Below are 27,658 nucleotides of genomic sequence, written 5' to 3' on the forward strand. Positions count from 1 at the left end.
TTTTTACTTTTTTGACAAAAAAATAGTTATCATTTTTATTTTTTTAAGCTAGTAACCACCGGAAGTACTTTTTCTACCGGAAGTACAAAAAGTGTTCTCGTGTGCTGTACGTCAAGAAGCTAGCTGGTGTTAGCTATCGAAACTGATCTACTTTTACAAAAGAGACCATGTTAATTTAATCTCTGGAGAAACAGGTAATTGACAAATAACAATACGTAGTTACCTGTAATGTTTGACTATATGTGCTATTTACTTAGATAGTTGTATGTTCGTCACGCTGTACACGTTACAATTCTTTTGACAATAACAAATCAGGTGCATTTATGTTTATTGATTTTAGCGATTCAAACTATATAACCCAAATGTTGGCTTACTTCTACTTGGACAGATTATCCATGGGTAACGATCAGAATTACTATGTTTTTTTAACAAGTTCTTGAACTGCCTGCCTATGTCATAATCATCATTTCCAGAATGTCAATGTCACACCTGTATGGACGGAGAGGGGAGGCGGAGGAAGAAGGTGTAGAGATCGAAAGCTTTGAGATCACAGATTGGGACTTGGCTAATGAGTTCAACCCAGACCGCCGCAGACACAGACAAACAAAAGAGGAGATGACCTATGGCATCTGGGCGGAAAGGGATTCTGATGACGATGAGAGACCCAGCTTTGGAGGCAAGAGGTAAATCATGGCTTTGATAACGCTGCAATCATCATCCTAAGTGGACCAAAATGGTTGACTGGTTCAAGTTTAATATATTAAACCAGGGGCATATTTTTTTCTAGATCCAAAGACTATACTGCTCCAGTAAACTTTGTGAGTGCTGGTTTAAGAAAAACCGCAGCAGAGGAAAAACAACAAAAAGAAGAAGGAGACTCTGAAAATTCTGATGATGACACCCCTTCAGCACCTCCACCTTCTCGTGGGCCAGCACTCAAAAAACTTCAAAAGGTTCATTATACTTTTTTAAATATTTTTTTTGTTAACACACTGCAGTGGTGTCATGAATGAAATCTGAATAGTAACATTTCACTTAGGCCCCATTTTGGTCAGGGGCTGACCTTGACAGGTATGCCTTGACATACCTGGTAAAGCCTTACATATGTATCTGTTAAGTCCTTGCTATAAATACATGGGTGTTAGTCAAGTTGACATCCACCTGTTGAAAAGTATATGTGTTGTTTGCAAGTCAGAATTGTCATTATACAGTACATTGCTTGTCTTCTGTCCACAACAATGTTGTAATGTAACGATCCAAGCTTGATATAAAGCTGCTCCATCAAGTCCCTTCATTGTGTCTGCGTACATTGTCATAATATCACTGCCCTGTATATTCTAACACAGTTTTATATTAGTATTTACCAAATATAAAATCTTTACAGGGCAATCTTCGTGGAAACCAGTCTCAGAGGTTTGCTGGTGGCATACAGACTGGGCAAGGAATAGGTAACTGGGAGAAACACACCAAGGGTATTGGACAAAAACTGTTGCAGAAAATGGGATATCAACCAGGCAAAGGCTTGGGCAAGAATGCTCAGGGTAAGCAGAATTAATGTTGTTTATTTTAGGATTTAGGTGATCGCAATACAGGGTTCTTGACCATTTGCCTCCCTGCTACAGGTATTATCAACCCTATTGAGGCAAAGGTTCGCAAAGGAAAGGGAGCAGTAGGCGCTTACGGCAATGAACGAACCCAACAAAGTCTTCAGGATTTCCCTATGGTTGACTCAGATGAGGAGGAGGAAAAGGTGATTTTGTATTCAGTTCTTCCCTCTTTTGAAACAAAAGTACAAACTAGGGTTGTAATGATGTTTTTCTCATCCTTAATCTGTGTAGGAGTTTCAGAAGGAGCTAGGCCAGTGGCGTAAAGATCCAGCTGCCTCAGGTGCAAAGAAGAAACCAAAGTACTCTTACAAAACCATAGATGAACTGAAGGCTAAAGGCAAGTTTGTTGGCCGCAGCATTGGGGCATCTGCTGGAGAGCTGGCACAAGTTAAGGTAATGTTGCAGAAAACGTTATTCCACTTTTTATATTATGAGACTTTTTCCCAGATTGTATATCATACTAACAGAATACTCTGTAGAGAAAGCTGACTGGATATATTAGAAAAACATGGTCTGCGGCAATATCCTACCTCAGTTTCATTTATCAATTTTTCTTCCCATCTGCAGGTAATCGATATGACTGGAAGAGAGCAAAGAATATACAACAGTTACAGTCAGATGTCCAACAAGCACAGCATGCCAGAAGAAGGTTCACCCGGCATGGCTACACGAGATCAGAAGGAAGCTGGCTTTGCACTTCCTGAACTGGAACATAACCTGCAACTTTTGATTGACCTTACAGAACAAGACATATTACAGGTACAGCAGAAGTTTAGTAGACAAATAATAGGTACAGTACTTAGAGTCTATTGGGATTGAGTCAACCATCTGTGCAATGGAGCCTCGGTTAGTGTCGATAATTAGTAGAAATAATTACCAGAAGGTCCAACTCTAATGAAAACCAACGTTAACCAAATCGTTTTTCCCGTGCTGGCTGTTTATCAGTCATCACAACTATTCTTCTCCAACACACGCTAACTAATCTGCTCTGTATTTATGACCAACTTTGTAGTCAGCCCGCCGCCTCCAGCATGAAAAAGATGTGGTTGTGACGCTTAGCCACGAGTCTCAGGCACTTCAGAGCAGACTAGATGAAGAGCAAGATGCCATCAGCAGAATGGAGGCTGTGCTGGCTTTGGTGGACCGCTTCCCGACTGGAGAGACAGCACTAGGGGAGGGACCCACTTTACAGGTCCTTTTTTATGTTAAGCTTATGTGTTTAGGCCCAACACAGTGTCAATCCATATGTTTTCAATTTTTGTTGTTGTCTTCCACCAGGAGTGTGCCCGCATCTTTGAGACTTTGCAGACAGACTATTATGAAGAATACAAGACAATGGGTTTGTCTGACTTGGCCACAGCTGTAATTCATCCCTTATTGAAAGAGAAACTTTTCCCCTGGGATCCATTAAAGGTATGTTCTTGCAGATGTTTCTTCTTTCTCTCTTATGCAGCCCTGTAGTTTTGTGTCAGTAAGTCAAGCTGCCTCTTCATTTTTTGATTGTTACAGGACAGTTCTTATTGCCTTGAAGAGATCGGCCAGTGGAGAGCAATTCTTGAATCTAGAAACCTGAATACCGGTGGCCATGATTCAAACATGGACGCATATCACAGGTAAAAACAGATTAAGCAGCCTAATATATTTGACAGAAACCGGTTTTGATTTGATGCATTGATTCTTTTCAAGACTGCTGTGGGAGGTGTGGATGCCTGTAATGCGGTCCACAGTGTCAGGCTGGCAGCCTCGCATGGTGGCGCCAATGGTAGACTGTGTGGAACTGTGGTCTCCTCTTCTTCCTGTTTGGATTTCAGATAACCTTCTTGAGCAGCTCATTTTACCTCGTCTTCAACGAGAGGTGAGGTGCATTCATTTTATAATAAAACAATAATTTCATAATTTTGCATCATTTAAAAATTGTGTTCTCTAAATGGTGTTTTTATGATTAATAGGTGGACAGCTGGAACCCTTTAACAGACACAGTGCCCATCCACTCCTGGATCCACCCTTGGCTACCCCTGCTCCAATCACGCCTCGAGCCTCTTTACCCGCCAATCAGGAGCAAACTTGTAAATGCTTTGCAGCGGTGGCATCCCAGCGATGCCTCTGCACGCCTCATCCTACAACCGTGGAAAGATGTTTTCACCCCAGGAGCTTGGGAGGCTTTCATGGTGAAAAACATCATCCCTAAACTCGGTACAGCCTCAGTGATGATGGAATCAAATGTACTTCTTATTTTTGCCTTGATATGTGATGGTGTCTGTTTTCCCTCCACAGCTCTGTGTCTGGAAGAGTTGGTTATCAACCCTCACCAGCAACAGATGGAACCCTTTAATTGGGTGATGGACTGGGAGGGCATGCTGTCCTCTTCCAGTCTAGTGTCTCTGCTGGACAAAAACTTTTTTCCAAAGTGGCTGCAGGTAAGGAAGTATAATTATCAAGGGACATGCACTGAATTATGTTTCAGTTTTGTACAATGTAGTGTAAACAAAGAATAATAATAGGAGTGTAAAGGTGACTATAGGGGTGTTATGCCATGTCTACGTGGCTTTAATAATGGTAGAAATTTTATTTTTTTAAGTCATTAACAGGTTTTCTATGTTCTAACTACTAAAATATTAAATTTATTTATTGAATCCTAATATTGAAATTAACTTATCACGGTCTTTTTTGGAACCAATTAACTGCAATAAACAAGGGATGACTGTAATACAATACCAAAGCAATCCACTACTTTGTTGTATTTCACATTGTTGTTTGTTTTTATTAGGTCCTGTGCTCGTGGTTGAGCAACAGTCCCAACTATGAGGAAATTACAAAATGGTACCTCGGTTGGAAGGGCATGTTCAGTGATGCCTTGTTGTTACAGTCAGTCATAAAAGAGAAATTCAATGAAGCATTGGACATCATGAACCGTGCAGTGTCTTCAGGCATGGGTGGGTTTCAGCACATATGCAATTATATCATCACACAACAAATGTCTGCATTATGTATCGTTACAGCATACGTCAATGTGTTCTCTTTCTGTGCCAATAGGTGGATACATGCAACCTGGGGCTAGAGAAAACATTGCATATCTCACTCAGACCGAGAGAAGAAAAGACTTCCACTATGAGGCCATGCAAGAGCGCAGGGATGCTGAAAATATTACTCACAGGGGAGTTGGCGCTACCGTACCCACAAACTTTAAAGATCTCATCCAGACCAAGGCAGAGGAGAACAACATTGTTTTCATGCCTCTAGTGGCCAAACGCCATGAGGGCAAACAACTGTATACATTTGGGCGCATTGTCATCTACATAGACAGAGGAGTTGTATTCGTGCAAGGAGAGAAGACGTGGGTTCCCACATCTTTGCAGAGTCTGATAGATATGGCTAAGTGATTGTGAATACTAAACTATTGTGAATAGCAAATGCAGTAAATGTTTTCATTTTTGTGTAGTTCCATCAAGTAGAATCACAGGCATGTTTGTACACTTTTAAACATTCATTAGAAATATGAATAAATGTTTTTGTATAAATGTGTTCTGCTTTGTGGGTTGCTGGTATACAACTCTGATGTGCTGATATTTTTAATAAGGTTTTATATGTGAACTTCATTCATTCAGTGATTATCAACATACATTTGATGATTATCAAACCTTTATTTCCACATGGTTAGGTTTCTTGCTTACTAGTTACATAAAACCATTTTAAAAACTAAACTAATAAACCCCTTTATAGTATCAGTTTGTACAACTGGAGTGTATATGTTTGCTGCAATTTTCTATTATTGCAAGATGGCTACATTCCTGTAGGTGGCGGCATATTTTTTGTTTTTCCATCCGCTACGACAATTTTTGCATGGCACGGCTTCCGTCTGTATCCGGTTGCAAAAGCTCGCGTTTGGATTGTTCAGTTACGCGAACATTCTACATTTGCAATATAGAACCATTTTGTAGAACATCAAGGTATGCATTACATTTGTATTAAAGTATTGGTACTTTGATATTCATTGGTAAAAGCTCCATATGAGCCAAAAGCTAACGTACCACAGAAGTTACTTTGTGTCGAGCTAGCCAGCTAGCGGTTGTGGACACCTCGTGTTTTTCCTTAGTAAATGTGTGCAGTGAACGATAAGTTGTTTAAAAGTTGTACCTTAAAATACTGTGAACGATTTCCCCCCAGCCACAAATGTCTTCAGACGCACTGAAGAAGCGAAAATCGAAGGTTCTTCGCAATGAAGCAGGCCCTCCTGAGGTGAAGCGAGGCAGAGGCGACGGAGATCAGCAGGTAACTGAATTACACACTCGGCACTCATAAACACAATAGCAAGGTGCTGGTTTATTGTTAATGTCAATAATAAAGTGACGCTAAAAAGCAAAACGGGTACTGTTAGCCCACCGCTCAATTGTATTGTATGTGTATGTTTCTAGGATGTACGTGTCTACAATGAGGAAGTTGAATTTGAGAGCAGGAACCCAGAGCAGGACTTCCTCCAGTATAAAGAGTCTTGTGAAAATTTGACCAAACTAATGAGGGAAATTCAGGAGCTCAAAGCCAATGGCGCCAAGGAGGGGGTGAGACCTACATCTCCATTAACTTTCTTGATATGGACATACTGTTACCTTGTTCATGAAATTAGGCATTTTTTGTTGAAATTTAAGTTCTAGTTTATGGGCAATTATAAGGTTCATGTTTACATCTGCAAAGGCAACTAACCTGATGTGTGACATTTGATGCAGTCAGCTGAAGTTGAACGGAGACGCTTGCAGAGCTGCATCCACTTCATGACATTGAAAAAACTCAACCGTCTGGCTCACATGAGACTGAAGAGAGGCAGGGATCAAACACATGAGGTAACCTCCTGCTATTTTTGTTTTATTTTGTTGTTTTTTTTTGTTTGTATTGGTGAGTAACACCTTTGATTGCATCAGAATTTATTTGAGCTGGAGTTACGAAAGTGAAAGGTTCTACTCCAAGCTTGCACCAAATTAAAGTCATGCACATCGATCTATGTTCTTGTTCATTATGAGCTTGTATTCGGATTCAAAGCATGGACAGCGATCTTTGTTCCTATGAATTCTGATTCACTGCATACTGCTGCTCGATGTTATGCTGTGTATTGGCAAATATAACTTTGCCTTTACTTTTGTCCCACAGGCAAAACAGAAAGTGGATGTGCTGCACCTCCAGTTGCAGAATCTCTTATATGAAGTTTTGCATCTTCAGAAAGAAATCAGCAAATGTTTGGAGTTCAAGTTAGTATTAACCTTTTTAAATGTACTTTAAATTTACTTTTTGACAAGGCATGATGTTGTGTTACTGCACATTTAATTACAGTACTCCATACTATACCGGAAATTTTCTGTATTTGGACCTACTATCATTTTATTTGAATACCCCTGGTTTAGACATTTTTTGTGGTTTAAATAGTGGTGATCGACTCTCAAGCTCTTCTAGCTCTAGTTTATCCATACGTTTTTAGTAATGTGTCTTCATGTGATAACGTCTTTGTTGGTTTTTCAGGTCTAAACATGAGGAAATTGACCTGGTGACCGAAGAAGAGTTTTACCAAGATGCACCTCAGGAGATTTCCAGGCCACAACTTACAAAAAATGATCCTCATCAGCTGACACTGGCACGATTAGACTGGGAGCTTGAACAGAGGAAAAGGTAACCAAAATCTGCGCTACACAGCTTAGTTAATAATAATAATAATAATGATGTTAGTAATGTTTGTTTAGACATGGACAGCATACTGAAAGTTTGTGATTGATGCAGGTTAGCAGAGCAATACAAAGAGTCTCAGGCAATGAAGGAGAAGATCCAGAAGAGTATTGAGGTCAAAAAGGAACATCTGAGGAGCTTGCAGCCCGGCTTGAATGCCATTATGCAGGTACGATTCCTATTAAAGGGCACCTATTATGCGCATTTTTCTGCCCTTTGTATTGAGTTGTGGACACCTATAGAGCAGCTACACACTAGAACCAGCACGCAAAGCTTTATAGTTCTTGCAGAATCTGCACCTATTCAGCTGTATTTCTTTGGATTTCATGGTGGTTGCGAAAACGATCTGTTTTAATGTATTCCACCCATAGCCTGCCTCCAGGCACCCCCAGTCTGCTGTGGTTGGTCACGCTAGCGAGTACTTAAAAGTTACGGTTCCGGTTTGTTCCGGCAAACTCCCACGTACCCTCTAGTACCCTTGCAAGGGTGTAGAGCTGGTCTAGTGTTCCACGACTGGAGTGAAAACAATTTTGTATCTCCTGTAACCGAGGTTCAAGTAACCGTCGTACTCTCAGCACCCTTGAATAGACTTTGCCGAGGAGGCCGAGAAGTGTGATTTTTTTTCCCCCTATTGTTGGAACTCACTCACCAGGCAAAACAATAAAAGAAGTATTTTTTATTATGTGGTATGGTATTCAGTTGCATTGATGTGATTGATTGATTGTGTCACTTACGTGACATTACATTAACTTGCAGGCATGGGTGGCATGGTCTGTCGTGACATAGTGGGAAAAGACAGTTTTCTTTCCATTCTATGTATAAGTAGTACTGTACATTGGGCTGAGTGATATATCGATATTTTGAAAAATATCGATATTTCTGGTAAGCACGATATAAAAAAACAAGTAAATCGATATAGACAGGATTTGATGGGGAGTAATTTCATGTCTACAGGGCTCTAATAATGGTAAAATGTTTTTAGAAATTTACAAACAGGATTTGTGTGCTCTAACTACAGAAATATTGTATTTGATCATTGTGAATCCTACTTTGTAGAAATTCACCCAACGCAGTCGAATCTGGAACCAGTTATGAAGGGACGACAGTTAACCTAACTGATGAATTAGCGCAGAAGATCCTATCGAAATGTTGTAGCATCTTGGTACATTTTTGTTCTCTTGTTCCGTAACAAAGGTATCCTCAGAATGGCATTGTGACTTTTCCTTGCTCTCCTTGTGCAGGCCTCTCTCCCAGTGCAAGATTACCTCTCCATGCCTGTTGAACAAACACAGAAACAAACCGAGGTTGCTCAGCATCTGCCGCCGCCACTCTATGTCCTTTTCGTTCAAGCTAATGCATACGGACAGGCTTGTGGTAAGCACGATTCTCAGACAGGGTTGAGCCCACCTTGTTTACTATAATTGGAATTGCTGATTTTCTATTTTCATTCAGACAAAAACCTGAGCATTTCAATCAGGGGGGATGTTGATGAGGCCAAGGCTTTGTCCAAACCTCCAGAGGATTCTCAGGGTAAGGACGTTTACACACGCATACAAGCAAGCACACACTGTGCATAGTTGTCTAGTTTACTGACGCCATTTTTATTTGTCCTGCAGATGATGAGAGTGACTCTGACGCAGAGGAAGAGCAGGAAAAAACAGTAAGTATTTGCTGTACTGATAAATACACACACACACACAGGTTAGTGTAGTCTCTAAGATCCACAAAGTCTTCTCTGCAACTGACATATGAACTGTCCCTAAAGCACAAGCTAGCACATTGAGGTCAGGACACATGAATGGCAGGGAGGCAACATTGATCGCTTCCTGAATCAGAATGAGTGCCAGCTGAGGGATTTTGGGGAAAGCTTTTTTTTCTTCTTCTTAGAATGGCTGAGTAGCTGAAACACGACACTACCGCTTTACAGTCACACTCAAAACCCCAACTAGTTTTTTTTACTCATTAAACTAAGTTTCTTTTGTCACTCATTTGAGACAAGTATTAAAAGTAAGATGTGTTGCCTAATCTGTGAAATGGGATACAAATTGAAATTGGTATATGAATGTGATTTTTAAACCGCAACGTCAAAAACCCCTGTTTCACAGAAAAGGAGAAGGCCAACCGCTGGCGGCCAGCTTGACGACAAGAGACGAGAGATGCTGAAGTGGCACCCACTGTCCCTCTCTTTTGACCTGATGTGCAAAGGTAATACTCATCACATTAACAGCTTCAATTGGCAAATGTGCTGCATAAAATGAAGCCTGCAAATTCACACAGTCTAAGTGACTATGCGGCATCTTAAATCATAAATCCTCTGTAGTGTTTCCACCGTTACAGTCAGGTAATGTTTGATGGATAAAGCAACCAAGAACCTTTGTGCTTAGTGATGCCATTTATTGAGCCTTGTTTTCCCCCTGCTGGTGACTAAAGGAATACAGTTGGCTCTGCATTGCAGGCTTTACTTACCTAAAGGGGGAGGAGAGAGGTGCACACATCTCTGTGGGTCTGCAGCATTTCAAGGTGCAGGTGCACATTTTCTCATTCGCACTCTATGCCCACCTTCTGCTGAGCTCTCTCACGCCTACCTTCAGCCCCACTGTGTTCTGCTAGTTGCACTCTGGAAGGCTTTGTCATTGTCATGGCGGTCACTATGACTGCAGGTTTGGAGCGTGAAACATGACCATCAGCCGAGTGTATGTCCCCTGAGGGCTCCATCAAAACCACACTTTCAGTTTTCACTGATGCAGCAGTGGGACAGTCACAGAAGCATGAAGTTGACCTTGTAATGTGCAAATAACCTTTGCAGATGGAAGTGTCCTCCATCTTTTCTTCTACTACCTGATGAATCTCAACATTATGACCGTCAAGGCTAAGGTGTCTGCATCCACAGACCTCACCACAGCCATAAGTGCAGGGTACGTGCAGAAGTGCATGCTAGTAGATTTGAGCTCTATTCCTCCACTGTATTACTAATAATGAGCTCTTCTTTACAGGGAGCTGGTCAAATCTGATACACTTCTAAGCTGTCTGTACGCCAATGATCATGGCAGAGAAACACCCAATCCAGCCAACCGCTATCAGTTTGATAAAATTGGGTATGGATTAGTTCTGACCTAGTGTTAAGGATGTTATGTCTGTATTAATCATAAGCATCGCATTACTCTACAGGATTGTTTCTTTTGCTGACTATGTGGAGGAGCTCGGTCATCCGTACAAGTGGGTTCAGAATCTCGGGGGGCTACATTTTCCCAGTGATTCCTCAGAGGTAAGTGTAGTTAGTGGTGTTATGATTCATTTTAATGATGATTGGATTTGTATCACCATTTGTGGTTGCTGGTACAGGTCAGGGATGATATTGGTCCATTTGGAACTATCCAAAACGATTCAGTGCAACAATACACAAATGCGCAATACACAAATTTTGACCTTGACACGCCACGCTGAATGACAACGTCACTAAGTATTACTGCTATTGGACCGCAAATTATTGTCGATGCGTACAAAACATCCTTACTTGGCATATTGCATCCATCCATTTTCTATACCGCGTATCATCATAAGGGTCACTGTAGCCTATGCTTTGCATAATGACCCCATAAATGTCACTTAAAAAATCAAGACCGGTGAGTTAAACATGATTATTGAATGAAGATAATTAACTCCTAACATGGTGTTATATCGATATATGCTGTCCTGATTAGGAAACCTGGGAAACACAGATTGATATCGTTAAGTCATAGGAATATAAATCGATTCATTGATGGAGTGAATGAATCGTTAACACCCAGAGGTTATACAGTATGTAGTTGTATGTATAACAGTTGTTATATATTTTTTGTCCTTTCTGCCAAGGTAATTTATTAATTTTCTTTAAAATCAATTAAGGATGTCCTTGCTTGTTTCTCCAGAGTGCACTCATGGGCAGTTCTTTGAGTGCAAGCCATATGGAGAACACCATTAAGCTCCTGAGGGGACGGATCCTGTCCCGCTTGGCCTTGCAAAAGCAGTTTGCCTCACTAGGTAAAGTTAAAGCTACTATTGACCACAAACATCAAGTGGTCCTAATCATGAGCTACTCAATTGTAGCTGAGGTCATTTGTTTTTCTGTTCAGAGCACAGCATCATCCCCATCACCAGTGAGTGTTTGCATCTCTTTCCTGCCAAGATACTTTCCCGTTTAACTTGTTGGACCACCATCACGTATGAGGATTACATGGTAAGCCCCCTGCACTCGATATTACCATACGTTCTATTGACAAAGGGTCTGGTGCCATCAAACATCTTGATCAGTAAATTAAAAAGTCTAATTTATAATGACCCTGGTATGTACAGGTGGTCCATAGTTTACGATTTTTGTGTTAGGACTCACACCCATGAATTACTTCAAAACATAGTTTTGACTGAAGTGGTTTAGTTTGTGAATACAAGACTAGCTTGAGAAACAGTTAGCTGCAAGGTGCAGAAGAATAAATAGCAACACCGGGGAAGGGAAAACCCTGCTCCTTTTACTCATGTTTACCAAACGGCCACACAAAAAGCACAAAACAACAAAAAAATAAGACTGATGCCACATGCTGCCTTATAGTGTTCCGTGCATATATGGACCATGAGAATTAGAATAATGCTGTCAGGGAGTGAGTTAGCTGCCAAAATAGACTTACCTTGTTTGTAGTTTGTTCTGTAAATGCGCCATGTTTTCTGGTCATGTATTACAGCATTGTTGTTGTACTGTTGAATATTCCTGCTCTGTTTGACAGTGCAAACACTGCTCCACTTTGTCTGGTTTGGAGTCTGAAATAATCCCGAACATTCAACACCTTCTTTGGTTTCCTTTACTCTCCATGTGGAAACAATTTCCATGTATTTTAAGTTTTCTGCACTCAATGTGGTCTGAATTTGACCTGTTTTCGAAGCAACAGAATAGAAATCAAAGCTCTTTTCCAATTGAGTTAATTTATGAATCAGCGGTAGTCTACAGCAGAACCCATAATGCATCTCTGCCCTGCTAGGCCCTGCCATATACTCGTCACGTGACTGATGCTGGTCTGGCAAGAGAGACTGACATGTACTTTTCTGGAGAGGTGGAGAGAGGAACAGGTAACAATTATGTCATTTTTTCCCCTTTACATACAATTGCAAACCTATCTGCTCTTTCATGTAGCTCGTCTCCAGGCTGCGGTGGTGCTTAATCCCCGTTACCCAGAAATCTGTCCTGTCTTTTCCCTCTTGCTCAACTGGAAGGGCGAGCGCAGCGGGCGCACTGATGACAACCTTCGGGTAAAAAGCCTTTTCCATAAAAGTCATGTCATGTTGTGTTCACTTTTTCTGGGCAAAAAGAAAACCAAGTCGTATTTTACTTGTCTAGGCCATGGAAAGCGAAGTGAATGTATTCAAAAACGAACTGCAAGGCCCACGTCCCGGCCATCAGCTCCTGACCAATCAGATTGCACGCTTGTGTGTCATACTGGATGTCTACCTGGAGACTGAAGAACAAGATGATGGCGTGGAGGGGCCACGCGAGTTTCCCCGTGAAAAGATGTGCTTGCGTACTGTAAGGTGCGCAAAATCTCAAACTTTGCACAACTTAATCACTTTATTATCCTTATATCTGACTTATGTTTTTTGGGTTTCAGGGGTCCAAATCGTTTGAAGCCATTCAAATACAACCATCCTCTGGGCCTCTTCAGTCATCGCTAAAAGAGGGCTTGTGAGTCCCCATCACTAGCATTTAGTTCTCATGGCTATTCGAAGTACTTTAGACACATTCTAGACATTAATTTTTCCAATGGTTTACAAATAAATAAAGAAATGGTTTTGGGATGTTTATTTGTTTTTCATTCTGTCTGCACCTCACTTGTACACTATTTGTGTGTCTGTCTGTCTGTCTGTGTGTGTGCGTGTTTGCACTCTAGTTATTCTTCCCTACAAGTACATGCATGTCATGTATATACAATTGTTACAAAATGTTATCCAAGTCAAGAAAATTCACTTTTTATTGTGATTGTTGATTGTTATTCAGGTGTACTACAACATATATAGAAAGAGCAATATGGTGAGGGATCACCTCAATGTCAGCCAATGACTCAATACCAAACGGGTGCTATGCTAATATGTATTGGAAATGCTGCACTAACATGAAGATCAAAATAGGTTGCTGTTATTAAATACTTAAAGAGACAATACTGAGGAATAAACAAGAACATGACATGCTGGCTTCTGACGTGCGTCTATGATGCAGAGGAGCTATATGCAACTAAATATGAAACGGTTGCAAAACATGCTGCGCTGCTCCTGATTTATACATGGGTGCAGTGTCTCCCCCTTCTTCCACTGCAATGCAGTGCAAACTCTTGCAGCATTTACCTTTTAAGTCTTGACATTTTATTTGATGAATCCTCACCCAAGGTTAACAAAGATTTCTCTGCCACAAATGCGTTTTCTGTATTTTAATTTATTTTTTGTGTTGCATATTGTCACTTTTATCAATTTATACATAGCACAGTCATTGTCAGAGCGTTGCAGGCCAGAGAAGTGAGACATCTCATCTGTGATAAGCTGCATTAAAGTGCACAACAAGCATTCAAGTACTGTATGTCTTACTAAAATCACTATTGTAAATATAATATAGACATTTGTATATATTCAAATATATTATCTGGAGTCAATGAGTAGGCTCATAATAATAAATGCACTTATTATTGAAGGGCAGCAATCACATTCAATTAAAGAGCTTAGTGAACAGTGTTGCCTACAGTGATGTTAGCATCAACGGTGCATACATACTTGGAGCAGGGTAATACAAAATAGTGTTTGCATTTTGCGTATGCTCTTTAACTTCACCTCCCACACTCCAGTTTTTTGTCCAGCTTCACTTCTTGGCCTTGGTTTCTTTGGACTCATTGCCAGAAGACTTCTCCACTTTCTCTGTCTTCCCTCCACCCTTGCTGTCAGCAGCTGCTGCTGCTTGAATGATCTCCTTTTTCTCCTCAGGCTTCTTACTCTCTTCTTTCTCTGGTTCAACTTTGGGTGTAGGTTTCTCCTCTGGCTTCTTTTCCGTCGGCTTCTTCTCCTCAGGGTCCTTCTCGTCAGACTTCTTCTCAGGCTTTTTCTCCAATGGTTTCTTCTCCTCCGGCTTCTCCTCCTTTTTGCTCTCTGTTTTCTCTGATGTCGGACCAGAGGGTTTCTCCTTGGCTGGGGAAGGAACCTCCTCTTTAGGTTTGGAGGGAGAAGGTTTGTTGTCAGCTGGCTTTGCAGGTTTTGGCGTATCTTCCTTTGGCAGTTCAATTACTTGAGTCTCTTTCTTGACATCGGGTTTGTTATCCTTGTCCATTTTATTGTCTGCTTCTTTCTCTTTGTTCTCCTGCTTCTTCTCGACTATTGGTTGCTCTTTGTGCTCTTTCACAGGCTGAGGTGTGTCTTTCTTTTCTTCTTTAGGGGCAGCAGGCTTGACCTCCTTTTCTGGAGGTTCAGGTGTCTTAGGGGGAGGAGATTTTGATTCTGGTGAGTTTGGGGGAGATTTTTTTACTGGGGATTTTGGCTTTTGAGGTGAATTTGGAGCAGGGGATGGAACTTTCTCTGGAGATTTTGACTTCTCTTCCTCACTTCCTTCCTCTTCATTCTCCTTTTCTTCTCCTTTTTCCTCCTCTTTGCCTTCTTCCTCTTCTTTGGTTTCCTCCTCTTCCTCCTCCTCTTCTTCTTCTTCTGCTTCCTCTGTCACTTCTATCACTTGGGTCTCATCTGTCTGCTCTTGCACAATCACTTTATCTTCTTTCACTTTCAAATGAATTGAAATTCTGTTGTCTAGGTAGGAATACGGACTTCCTCCGGACACAAAGCGGCTCTCTTCTCCCTCCAGTAACTTCCTGTTGTTGGACATGAAAACATGATCATGAAAAGTGGAATATATAGGCAACACCATCGGGACACCAACCTGTAAGCAGCTATCTCAATATCTAGAGCCATCTTCACATTCAGTAGTTCCTGATAGTCCTTTAGTTGACCAGCCATCTCCCATTTTGTGTTTTTCAGCTCTGAGTCCAGATGAGTGATTGTGTCCTGCAGAATAAACACACACAACCTCACATGTGTTAAAATCATCTTTTAGAGAAATCAAGTAGACCGTGGTGTCCTGCCTGGAGTGAGTTGAGGTCATCCTGGTGTCTGTCCTCACATTCCATCTGCTGCCTCTCCAGAGACTCCTTTGCTCCTCTGAGTGTCTCCAGCTCAATGGTGCGGCTCTGGAGCTGACGACGGTAGTCTACGATTTCCTCTTGGGTCCCACGGATGGCATCTTGGTTGGACCTGGCTGCCTCTGTCAGACGTTCCAGGCGCACTACAGGCATATTGGGGTCAGTGTCATGTTGTGTCACACTAAACGCATGTTGGGGTTAATGCATATAAACACATTATGTCTGACTAAGCGTCCTCACCAGCTCTACTCTTAGAAGCGTGAAGTCAGCAAGACATCACACAGAGAAGGTCAAACATCCAACAGTGTTTCATTTGGAGCATACCAATTAGCAGGATACACTAATGTATACATTGTTCTTGTACACTAATATCCTCCCACAAATTCTGACTAATTATTCAATTTTATTATTCAATTTGTCATATTGCTTTTTCAGTCAGATTATTGTAAGGAACAGATGAAGGTCACCCGGCCATGCTTCAACCACACACGGATCAGCCAACCTTTATAGTGACCTTGAACATAATATATTTGGAGAGATTGTCCAAAACCACCACAGGAAGAAGGAAATAGCGTGCAATGTGTTCTTTATATGAGCTGTAGGGCACACAAAGGTCATCTTATTTATTGATTTACTGTAATTTTCTGAAGCTTTTCCATGTGTACTAAATACAATGTTGGAATTGTATTTTTTAAGTTGAAATTTGTTTGAAATTTGAATTGTTTATCTCAGATTTTTATGTGCACACTTTTGTTCAGCGAGGGCTGCAGAAGAATTAAAGGATGCAAGGAGCCACTGTGATACAATAACATTTTTTGCATTAAAGATGCTAAAATTCAGTGTATAGGTCAATATATGCTACGCTGAACAAAACACCACATTTCAGTTTTGTGTTACAGGTGGTAAAGCAATCATTTATGTCATTAGCAGCATGCTAGGGCCACTCTTTGGACATCACTCTGGTACATGAGAAGCATTGCAAGTCATGGCTGCAAATGTCATAACAGATTTGGGGTTGATTTAAAGTGTAAAAATAAGTTAACTTGTGTAATTAAAAAACTTAATTAAAAAAACCTCCCACTTTACCTTTGAACCAGTCCTCAGCCTGCGTGACACTCTTGTTAGCGTGACAGTCAAGCTGTGCTCGGATCTCCCGCAGGGCTCCAGTCACATCCGCCTTAACGGTCTCCCTCAAGTCAGAGGTCACCTGTGCACCCCGAATCTGTGCCAGGAGGTCCTCCACTTCCTCCTCATGGTTCTTCTTGAGGAAAGCCGCCTCCTCGTCCAGGGCTTGGAGCTTCTTGTCCAGCTCCAGCCGTCCCAGCTGGCACTCGTCCACGTATCTCTTCATGGCCCGGGCTGCAGCCTCAAGCTCCTCCCGGTTGCGCGCCTCCTCCTCCAGTCTTGCCCCCAGTTGCTGGATGTCATCCTCCAGGCGCCCATATTCCAGAGCCGCGCTGCCCTTCTCTCCGCTTAACTGCTGAACGAGACCCCGGAGGTCGTCCAACTCCTTCTCGTAGTACTCCCCCACAGAAGCACGCCCGCTCTGGTTTTGCCGCAGCGCCGCCGCTTCTGCCTCCAGGTTGCGGTTGTGCATCTCCAGGCTGCGCACTTTGTCGATATAGCCGGCGAAGCGGTCGTTGAGTGCCTGCAGGATCTCCTTTTCACTCCTGCGGGACATGTCCCCTTTGAAAGTGTCCATGCTGTCCACAGAGGACGGCTGGCTGTTGGTGAGGCGGCGGCGCTGGGAGTGAAAGCCGCTAGATGACACCGACGCTGGCCGAGACTTGCGTAGCCCACTCGGGCCGAAGAAGTGGCTCTCCACCGTGAAACTCATATTGGGGACTGCAGCAGGAGGGGGGGAGCGCCCGCTTTATATAAGGGGACGGAGGGCCACCAGTCAGCACCACAACACTATTTAAAGAGACATCTTTTCCTCACATTTCAGCAATCATTAGAAAATGTTAGAAAACTGCAATGGAGTCCAATTTCCCAAGAAAGGTAATATCATGTCACATGTTGGAATTCATGTTTCCTTCAATGAACCACAGCTTCCCAGTGCCAGCACTCATGCAGCCCCAGACCATAATGCCAATTAAATTGGACATTATTATTGTTTTTCCTCCAAAAAAATAGTTTTTTTTGGAGAAAACACGCCTCATCCACCCTATATTTGTAATACTGTATGTCAGAATACAGCATACAGTATGTATGCAACCAAACAACATGACATGACTGCAAGATCAAATTCAAGATCAAAGACTGCAAAACTAATCTAATATCACTTTTATTTCCAATGTTGATCTAAAATCAAACCAATATCAATATTTATTTGCTATTTGTGGGTGACCTTGGGACATAAACCACCACAAATATGTGTTCTTTGGTACATGGTCATCATTGTGACTTTATTCCACAAGGTATTTTAAAGATGCAACATCATCTCAGTTTTTCACTAATTTCTTAACATTCAGTACTTCTGACTATGAAGAGTCAGAAAAAACAAAATGAATGCAAAACTCAGAAAAAAAAGCATAGGCAGGAAAAAATATGTAAAAAAAAATGCCCAAATCTCTGCATTCGTTGTATAGGAGAGATGTGGCTGTGTGTTCTGCTGATGCTTAAAGCTTTACTGCTGCAGTGTGAGTTTGCAGATCCACACCAGTCCCACAGGGTGCCTTGGCACGCATACACACACACACACACACACACACACACACACACACACACACACACACACACACACACACACTGTGTTGTTTTTGCCTCTACATTGTGTTTTCTGTATATATCCACCCCTGTTGAATGTTTTCACCCTACATGAGTTTGTAATTGCAATGCATTAAACACATAAGAGAGTCTAACTGTTGTCATGCATGAACATCAGGGTGTGCACTGACTTGGGGTGACGCAGGATGACCAAAGAAGTTGTTTCTGCTCATTCATAGTGTGAAAATATGTTTCCTCCAACCATGGGGTTATTGAGTTCATTTTACATATCTTAATCATTGTTTTTCTTTATATTTATGTTGAAGGATAAAGGGATCAGTATATTACCACCTCAGCTATTTTTCTCCCCTATGCTGTCACAACAATGACAGCCAGGACACTGTGAAGCTTTCAGCAAATGACCTCTGCCTGTCTTTGGATGCTTTAGTGAAGCTGTCTTCACACTTTCACCTGCTATTTTCATATCTACAATGTTTTGAAAAAGTGTTTGCGCCCTTCTAGGGTGACCCTAGTGAGGATAAGCGGCATTGAAGATAGATGGATGTTTGTCACACTTAAATGTTTCAGATCATCAAATAAATATTCAATAGTCAATGACATCACAAATGAATGTAAAATATAGTTGTTAAATTAAACATTTAAATAGGGGCTGAACGGCGGTAGAGTGGTTAGCGCGCAGACCTCACAGCTAGGGGACCAGGATTCAATTCCACCCTCGGCCATCTCTGTGTGGTGTTTGCATGTTCTCTCCGTGCATGCGTGGGTTTTCTCTGGGTACTCCGGTTTCCTCCCACATTCCAAAAACATGCTAGGTTAATTGGAAACTCCAAATTGTCCATAGGTATGAATGTGAGTGTGAATGGTTGTTTGTCTATATGTGCCCTGTGATTGGTTGGCGACCGGTCTAGGGTGTAACCCGCCTCTCGCCCGAACAGCTGGGATAGGCTCCAGCACCCCCGCGACCCTTGTGAGGAAAAGTGGTAGAAAATGAAAAAATTAATTAAATAATAAGGAAGAACAAAATCCAGCATGAACCCCCAATAGTATTCAGGTTCGGACTATGGATCATTGTCCTGTTGCAGAAATCAAGTTCGTTTCAGCTTGAGGTCGCGTACAGATGGCCTGGAAGACTGAATTTACAGAATTCATGGTTCCATAAATCACAGCAAGTCTTCCAGCAAAATAGCCCCAGACCATCACACCACCACCACCATATTTTACTGTTGGTATGATGTTCTTTTTCTACAATGCCAGGTGGACACACCTGCAATTGGCTAGCGACCAGTCCACGGTGTACCCCGCCTGAGCTGGGATAGGCTCCAGCATACAACTGCGACCCTCTGAGGATAACTGGCATAGAAAATGGATGGCTGGAAGGGGACAAACTCATTTTCACTCCATGTTCTTATAGGAAAATTAGCAGCATAAAACATTGCCATGGTCAATATTTTAAACATTATTATGTAAACATTATTGCATCTTACTGCAATGGCTTTTCTCATGAACTGGTGTAAATGAATGCATACTAATAAAAACATAAAGAAACTGAGGATCAATAGTATATTTGAATGTAATGCCTACATATTGGTTTGCAAGGTCATAAGAGTCTGGATCTTCCCATGGTTCTGGTCCTAGCATGCTGTTTTATTTAAAGCATACTGTGATTTCAGAAGATGAAAGGAAAAATGAGCTGTAATGTTGTGAGATAGTCACACACACAAGGGAGTCTGCAGACAACAGGGGACGTGATGATGTGATGAAGCGGTGATGCATGGATGAAAGAAAAAAGGGTGAGACGGTTCAGGAAATAGGGGAGAAAATCAGAGTCACCTTGGCAGGATAAACGAGAAAATTGGCTGTCATAGCAGTATCAAGGATGACTCAGCTGTAATTTGATTAAGGCCTTGGATTTGGTTTGCGTGCTTTGACTATATCTGTTCTTTGGTGCATGGCGACCTTAAAGAAAGAAAATGAACACACTGTCATGGAAGGCTGCAATTGTAAGAGCACGTTAACGCAGTGAATGTAATCTCTGTAAAACACATACACTAGCAACGTTTCACTAAATCACTACTCTGGCGCCATCTAGTGTTTTTTTAATCTCATTAATGTGGTGGTTTTCCCTATCAACCACAAGAGGGCAGAAGAGGTTCCCTGTACGTAGATTCACCAACATTTACTTCCTGGTTAGAATTTCCGGTTATTTGACAAACGAGGGAAAGTTGAAAACTTCTACCGATGTCTCCTAAAAGACAACAGTCGTCTTCTAATTTATCAAATAGTTGGATACAAGAGAACAACGAATTAGTAAAGAAATGGCAGGTGAGGTAAACGACTTCCTTTAGCGTGTTCTCTGCTATAAATGCAGTAGCTCAGTAGTGTATGCTGTCAAAGTAGCACAGTTGAAACATCACATGTTTTCGAACAAATATTACAGATACATATCAGTATAAATGCATATATTAGAGTGTGTAAGTGTATCGTGTACTGAATATAAAAATCGGCAAGAAGTTGAGATTGTCTTGTTTAATTAATGTGCTCAAGTGATGCGCTTGTTCTTATCTGGTCATTTTAGCAACATAACAGAGATGCCTTGAGTGGAGACCAGAACCATACCAGATTGTTGCTCACTGAGTTTCACAAACTTATAAGAAAAATACAAGGTACCTCATTTTACAGCATACTTTTGCCGTCAAAGCCCAAGAGGTACTCGTTGATGAACTTCTTAATTAACAATCTGTTTCTGCAGGTCTTCCTCCTCTTGAAGATCACTCCCAATTGGAGTTGTGTGTCGTGTACAATGTGTGCTTGTTGTCCATGGTGCTTCTTCAGGTATCAGAAGCTGAGCTGCTCCTCACACAATCTATGGATAGAGGTCAGTATGTGAAATGACTACAAACCAAAGGACACAATCATGTATTCACTGCATGCTTTCACTTCAAATTCAATCCGACTTTTGTTTATGCAGTTTTCCAGATGACAGGAGTTGATGCAGTGGATTTCCACTGCGCTGTGTTTTGGCGTACCGTTCTTCAGTCAGTGGAAAGCCGTGAAGTGGTGAAATCCTGTGTCGCGAACCTTCTCTGTGTGCAGTGGGCTATATGGTTGGCGAACTGTTGTGTTGATAAAATAGAAGCGCTTCAGGTAAGCAGGACTCTTCTATTGCGTGCTAAATTTAATGAAATAGATACATAAGAAAATTATGTGAGATAAAACCTATTTTTGTTTGCCATGCAGGAAGAGTTTTCTTCTCTATCTGCTGGAGTTGAACAAGACGTGCCAAATGAAGTGGGGCAAACGTCTTCAAACATTCCCCTTTTGGTGATGGAACCCAGACGCTTTGTTGAATTATTGCAAATGTGCACTTTGATTACACAAGGTATAACATATTTGAAATACCCTCACCGACATTCTGTCTATAATAAGCTCTAGTACAAGAGATGTGTCAGAAATTTTGCTTTCACAAATATACCCCTGCTCAGTTGTGACCGACATATTAATTTATCAATATCTTTATTTTTGTAGTTGAATTTTGCAGTTGTGTTGAACTGTACTGCACCATACCACCCTGCACATTCACAATTTAGCCTTCACAGCCTCGCAAATTCATGAAAGGTAGGCAGTTTATTCCCGCAGAAAGCACATCTCATTCACTATGTGTGCTGAGACGTAAAAGTTTGTTGCCTACAGAAGGACTTTGATTATGCATGTGTACCTAATGTAGTGGCATGTGAGCTGGCCTATGTTCATGAAACAGTCCAGTGTGAAATGCCGTTGACAGATTAAAATTAATTTATTTTGCTGGTAGGGCATCAGGAACTCCAACCACTTGTGCCTGATTGTGGCGTCTTTAGGAACTGTAAACAAATGTAGCTCTCCCATACATCCAAAGAAACACTTTATGAGCCATTGCTAGCAACGTAAACACAGAAGCAGAGCTTGGGGGAGGGCAGAGAGTGTATCGCGCCTACAGCTATGGCCATAAGGAAGTCCGCTTCTCTGTGACATCACAAAAGAACAGTTTTGCAACGCCCTCTGAAACAGAGCGTTTTGAGCCATCCCAAACTTCTTTCATGGCTCACTTCCAAATGCACAAACATCATTATCTGAAACTTTGGCATAATTTAACATGAGAATTCAATATTCTAAGAAGGTCAGAAAAGTGATAAAAGCATAATCGGTCCACTTTAAATATTGTTCAGGTGCAGAAAGGCTGAATGAGGGTCAAAACTCGAAGGCAATAACCGATCTACAGGCTGCATCTTTGCTGCCTGCTCCCAGACATCTAGTGGCATACACACACCTCCTCTCTGGCTCCTGTCTAGCCCGCACAGTAAGCTTGCTTTTCTACACATATACAAACAGAGAAGAAATACAGTGATTAGGCGTCTTTTTTATACTATAAATATAATATATGTATGTATATACACACAGGGTCGCCCTCAGATGGCACTACAGTGTTACAGGACAGCACTAGAGACAGACTCCCAATGTGTTTGTGCTCTATACCAGAGTGCACTCATCTTCAGATGCCTGGGTAACGCACAGGCAGAGATACAAGCCCTTCGTTTGCTTCACTCGGTTGGTATACCACCATTATGATGCAGGGTTAATGTGTATGAAAAATTAAAATATCCTTTTGTCTTCCAGACACTTTTGTTACCCTCCAAGCCAGTTATGATCAACGATCATGTCCTCTCCTCATCCTTATTGCTACGGAGCCAAACTCTGATCAGCCTGGTTTCTGTTCCCTCTGCTCTCTGTATCCTTCACAGTTTAGCCCAGAAGTGTGTGCTGCATTCAAGGTCAGTTGCATTTGTAACAAGTTTTACTTTTGTATGAAGCATATGTAGTAATTTGGCTTTTATGAAACATTTCTTAAATAGGCACCACTCCACGGCACCGTGTAAAAATACAATAATAGAAAAACAATAAAATAAAAATGAATGTAAAATAAATAATGAGTGTTTACTCCAAAATATTTTTGTTAGCATGTTTTTGTCATGTTGTTTTGACCTTCTGATTTAATTATGTTTGATGTGATGACGGATGTCTGTCTTTCTCTGCAGATTGTCAGAAGGTGTAGAACATTATCTTGACCTGTTGGCTGCTCTTCACTCGGAACAGCACAGAGTAAGAACACTTTACACACCTGCACAACATTGACAAAACAACTGGAACACATGATTATTATACCTATTGACAGTGAAAATGGGAAGACTATCTACAAGATATTGGAGTGTGTCATCCAGATCTAGGAGAGGACCTGTTGGCTTGCTCTCATGGCATAGAATTTTTCAAAATATCCTGATCAAGTGAAGAATGCAGATGTAACAAACCCTTCATTGGTTGAGTTGATAAAGAGGTGCCTTTCTTCACCAAGTCTACGTCTTATGTAGCATATGCTGCAGTCCCCATGTCCATCTATCTGTCTCAGGTATGTACAGAGGACTCTCAGCTTCCAAGACTACCTGAACTTTACCTGGAGGCCGGCGCTGCCCTGCTCATGGCCCAGCGGCCCCTGGATTGCCTGACGTTATGTGACGAAGTCCTCACCGCAACACTGGATCTGCTGCCAGCGATGGTGGTGCTGGAGGAACCTGAAGCTGCCGATATGTGCACTGGAGGTGAAGATAAGGTGGCAATGCTACTTTGGACAGGCGCCGCTTACCTCCTTCAAGGTCATTGTCACTGTCACCTGCAGGACTGGAAACAAGCTGTGATGCACTACACAAGGTTTGAGAGGCAGGATGTCTTCTTTCACATCTTTATTTTCCCAACTTGAGACTGTATTGCTTTACAGGTGTATCAACCTGCTGGTAAAGGTGCACTTTAAAGAGAAAGGCAAGTACTTATCTTGTTGGAAGCTTCAGACATACAGCCCTGATCAAAATCTTAAGACCGGTTGAAAATTGCTAGCATGTGCACTTTGCACATTTGGACCTTAATTAATGCCCTTACTGGTGCCAAACATCAGATGGCATCTGCGGGAAAAGGGTTTCAAAAACAAAAAAAAAATTCTTCGACACAGTCTTCTTCAACAACTAGGGAAGTTTATGAAAATGGCCATCAGTTCCAGACAGTTGATGGTCTTCGTGAAGCCATCTTCACCACTTGGAGCATTGGTCCCAATAGCCTCCAGGAAACAATTGTATCAAGCATGCTCAAACCATTTTTTGAAGTGAAGTTTTTTGTCGCACCCCCCTTCTTGCTTTTGCATATTAGCATAGTAGCTCTACTTAAAACAGGCAAAGTTTTAAGAACCAAATGTGGAAAAGGTAAATTCAAGCTATTTCTATCAAAGCTATCAAATGGTCTTAAGATTTTGATTAGGTCTGCACATGGAGAGAGAATAGCTCACCTGTCGATGTTTAGGTGGCCAACCTCAAGTCCCCAGCGCAGACATGGTTGATGAACAAAGAGCAGATCTTGGGGTCCTTCAGAGGTTGAAGGGCCTCTCTCTAGCTTGGAGGGGCATAAGCTTCATGCAGTCAGACAATCCCAGAAACGCGCTGAGAGACCTCCAGCTCGGACTACAGGCCTTGCCAGGTAGGCAATACTCTGCAGTATGTTTATTATTGTGGTTGTAGTGTGCAGTGGTGTGGAACTGCCCTGCATCTTAGTTTAGTGAGTGTTGTTCCTTACATGTTGGTTGCCATCCTCAGCTCCAGAGAGGGGCAGGATATACAGTGCATCCGGAAAGTATTCACAGCGCTTCACTTTTTACACATTTTGTCATGTTACAGCCTCATTCCAAATTGTATTAATTTAATCTCTTACCTCAAAATTCTACACAAAATACTCCATTATGACAATGTGAAAAAGTTTTTGTTTTTTTTTTTTTACTTTTTTTGAATTTATTAAAAATAAAAAACCAAGAAATCACATTTACATAAGTATTCACAGCCTTAGCCATGAAGCTCAAAATTGAGCTCTGGTGCATCTTTTTTCCACTGATCATCCTTGAGATCTTTCTACAGCTTAATTGGAGTCCACCTGCAGTAAATTCAGTTGATTGGACATGATTTGGAAAGGCACACACCTGTCTATATAAGGTCCCACAGTTGACTGTGCATGTCAGAGCACAAACACCAAGCATGAAGTCAAAAGAACTGTCTGTAGACCTGCGAGACAGGATTGTCTTGAGGCACAAATCTGGGGAAGGATACAGAAAAAATTCTGCTGCTTTGAAGGTCCCAATGAGCACAGTGGCCTCCATTATTCGTAAATGGAAGACGTTTGGAACCACCAGGACTCTTCCTAGAGCTGGCCGGCCTTCTAAACTGAGCGATCGGGGAAGAAGGGCCTTAGTCAGGGAGGTGACCAAGGCCCCGATGGTCACTCTGTCAGAGCTCCAGCGTTCCTCTGTGGAGAGAGGAGAGCCTTCCAGAAGGACAACCATCTCTGCAGCAATCCACCAATCAGGCCTGTATGGTAGAGTGGCCAGACGAAAGCCACTCCTTAGTAAAAGGAACATGGCAGCCCATCTGGAATTTGCCAAAAAGCACCTGAATGACTCTCAGACCATGAGAAACAAAATTCTCTGGTCTGATGAGACAAAGATTGAACTCTTTGGTGTGAATGCCAGGCGCCATGTTTGGAGGAAACCAGGCACTGCTCATCACCAGGCCAATACCATCCCTACAGTGAAGCATGGTGGTGGCAGCATCATGCTGTGGGGATGTTTTTCAGCAGCAGGAACTGGCAGACTAGTCAGGATAGAAGGAAAAATGAATGCAGCAATATATAGAGATATCCTGGATGAAAACCTGCTCCAGAGCGCTCTTGTCCTGCTGAAAAATGAACCTTCGCCCCAGCCTGAGGTCAACGACCCGAAGCACACAGCCAAGATCTCAAAAGATTGGCTTCAGAACCACTCCGTGAATGTCCTGGAGTGGCCCAGCCAGAGTCCAGACTTGAATCCGATCGAACATCTCTGGAGAGATCTGAAAATGGCTGTAAACAGACGTCTCCCATCCAACCTGATGGAGCTTGAGACTTATTGCAAAGACGAATGGGCAAAACTGCCTAAAGATAGGTGTGCTAAACTTGTGGGATCATATTCAAAAAGACTTGAGGCTGTAATTGCTGCCAAAGGTGGATCAACAAAGTATTAAGCAAAGGCTGTGAATACTTATGTAAATGTGATTTTTTTTTGTTTTCTATTTTTAATAAATTCAAAACATGTCAAAAAAACTTTTTTCACATTGTCATAATGGAGTATTTTGTGTAGAATTTTGAGGTAAGAGATTAATTTAATACAGTTTGGAATGAGGCTGTAACATGACAAAATGTAGAAAAAGTGAAGCGCTGTGAATACTTTCCGGATGCACTGTATTTAACAGAGGTTGTTATGATGCAGTGCAGTTCACAACACTGCAAAATAAACATTGTCAAAATGTGGCCTTAGCACATCATTATCTTATGTATATGCATCTCTCATATTGCAATGCATAGCTTGGCAGTCCATTGTATGAATAATACTATGAGGACCTGAATCCTAAGTAATATAATCTTTTCATAGATTCCACAAATTTCAGTTAAAATCTAAACAGTAAGCTGTAGATCTGATAGCATCTTGCTTATCCTTGTGTAGAGTGTGTGGGTGCAGGGCTGTGGTGTGGGGAGGTGCTGTGGAAGCTTGGCAGGAGAAAAGAAGCGGCTTCCTGTTGGGAGAAGACCTGGAACATCACTGCACTCTCGGCAGAGTAAGACACGGATTCCATAACCCTTGTCATGCAGAAACACATGTTAACAGAGCTGCATTGGCTGTGAATTCACCAAAACAAGTGTCTCTTGATTAGATTAGATTAGATTAGATTACATTACATTACATTGAAGCATTATGGGTTAAACTGTCTCATGTTTGTAACATTTTGTGGTGCAGGAGCATCCCTCTATACTTAAGGGAACCCCAGTTTGGACCACTGTTGGACTCTGCAGAGCTTCGCCTCAGAATATCTGAACTGGATCCCACCTAGTGCACCTTGGACGGAGAAGAACCATCTTGCAGGTTTTGTGCTGGAAAACCATTCCAGTGTATCGTGAAGCAGACGTCAACAGACAAAAGAATATTGTCGTAGTAACATGTATGTAAAGTTGTTCTAATGTAAAAATGTTGATTTACAACATATATTAGATGAACATAACTTATGTAGTTGTATTGCGGTGTTTGGCAAGCGGTTCTTCAATAAATTCTGTTTGTGCTTCTTGTTTTACTGTCTGCGTTTTACTTTATTCCAGACTATCATTTGGTGAAGTACTGGCTTTAAGATATGGCAGTCTTGCCTTGAAATTGTATACACAAAATAAATTACAGCTTATAAGCCAAATCTCTATATATTTATTATGGATGTTATTGGCCAACTATAGGGCTATATTTGTTGAATTTGTGAATGTGCGATTAATAACGAACAGAAGAATTAA

General features: G+C 41.6%; 4 protein-coding genes across 5 annotated transcripts; 3 read left to right on the forward strand and 1 right to left on the reverse strand.

Moving 5' to 3' along the window:
- Positions 1–64: 64 nt before the first annotated feature.
- tfip11 (tuftelin interacting protein 11) lies at positions 65–5,097 on the forward strand. The gene is made up of 15 exons (XM_058070896.1): positions 65–194; positions 474–683; positions 788–953; positions 1,385–1,541; positions 1,623–1,750; positions 1,839–2,000; positions 2,175–2,366; positions 2,620–2,799; positions 2,886–3,020; positions 3,117–3,220; positions 3,294–3,462; positions 3,557–3,800; positions 3,882–4,024; positions 4,375–4,540; positions 4,641–5,097. The coding sequence occupies exons 2-15, from the start codon at positions 475–477 to the stop codon at positions 4,985–4,987; spliced, it is 2,502 nt and encodes an 833-aa protein (XP_057926879.1). The 5' UTR covers positions 65–194; position 474; the 3' UTR covers positions 4,988–5,097.
- A 314-nt stretch (positions 5,098–5,411) lies between these two features.
- On the forward strand, positions 5,412–13,135 carry thoc5 (THO complex 5). Its single transcript, XM_058070898.1, has 20 exons — positions 5,412–5,554; positions 5,772–5,876; positions 6,020–6,163; positions 6,329–6,442; positions 6,747–6,844; positions 7,113–7,259; positions 7,368–7,482; positions 8,555–8,687; positions 8,766–8,843; positions 8,930–8,973; positions 9,419–9,518; positions 10,120–10,228; positions 10,307–10,408; positions 10,482–10,578; positions 11,222–11,333; positions 11,426–11,529; positions 12,323–12,410; positions 12,475–12,590; positions 12,679–12,869; positions 12,947–13,135. The coding sequence occupies exons 2-20, from the start codon at positions 5,778–5,780 to the stop codon at positions 13,008–13,010; spliced, it is 2,055 nt and encodes a 684-aa protein (XP_057926881.1). The 5' UTR covers positions 5,412–5,554; positions 5,772–5,777; the 3' UTR covers positions 13,011–13,135.
- Positions 13,136–13,223: 88 nt separating this feature from the next.
- Positions 13,224–17,339, reverse strand: LOC131128239 (neurofilament medium polypeptide-like). The gene is made up of 4 exons (XM_058070897.1): positions 16,589–17,339; positions 15,446–15,645; positions 15,244–15,368; positions 13,224–15,175 (listed from the first exon to the last, which is right to left on the reverse strand). The coding sequence occupies exons 1-4, from the start codon at positions 17,337–17,339 to the stop codon at positions 14,182–14,184; spliced, it is 2,070 nt and encodes a 689-aa protein (XP_057926880.1). The 3' UTR covers positions 13,224–14,181.
- A 3,059-nt stretch (positions 17,340–20,398) lies between these two features.
- fancg (FA complementation group G) lies at positions 20,399–27,445 on the forward strand. 2 transcript variants are annotated; one of them, XM_058070899.1, is made up of 14 exons: positions 20,399–20,554; positions 20,808–20,895; positions 20,982–21,107; positions 21,201–21,376; positions 21,470–21,611; positions 22,435–22,565; positions 22,667–22,813; positions 22,883–23,037; positions 23,302–23,365; positions 23,670–23,968; positions 24,036–24,076; positions 24,608–24,781; positions 26,829–26,940; positions 27,120–27,445. In XM_058070899.1, the coding sequence occupies exons 1-14, from the start codon at positions 20,471–20,473 to the stop codon at positions 27,211–27,213; spliced, it is 1,833 nt and encodes a 610-aa protein (XP_057926882.1). In that variant the 5' UTR covers positions 20,399–20,470; the 3' UTR covers positions 27,214–27,445. The 2 variants fall into 2 exon arrangements, with proteins under 2 accessions (XP_057926882.1, XP_057926883.1); XM_058070900.1 differs by having other exon boundaries at positions 20,449–20,559.
- The last annotated feature ends 213 nt before the right edge of the window (positions 27,446–27,658 follow it).

Source organism: Doryrhamphus excisus, chromosome 4 (assembly GCF_030265055.1).
Source record: "Doryrhamphus excisus isolate RoL2022-K1 chromosome 4, RoL_Dexc_1.0, whole genome shotgun sequence".
In the NCBI taxonomy this organism is placed as follows: domain Eukaryota; kingdom Metazoa; phylum Chordata; class Actinopteri; order Syngnathiformes; family Syngnathidae; genus Doryrhamphus; species Doryrhamphus excisus.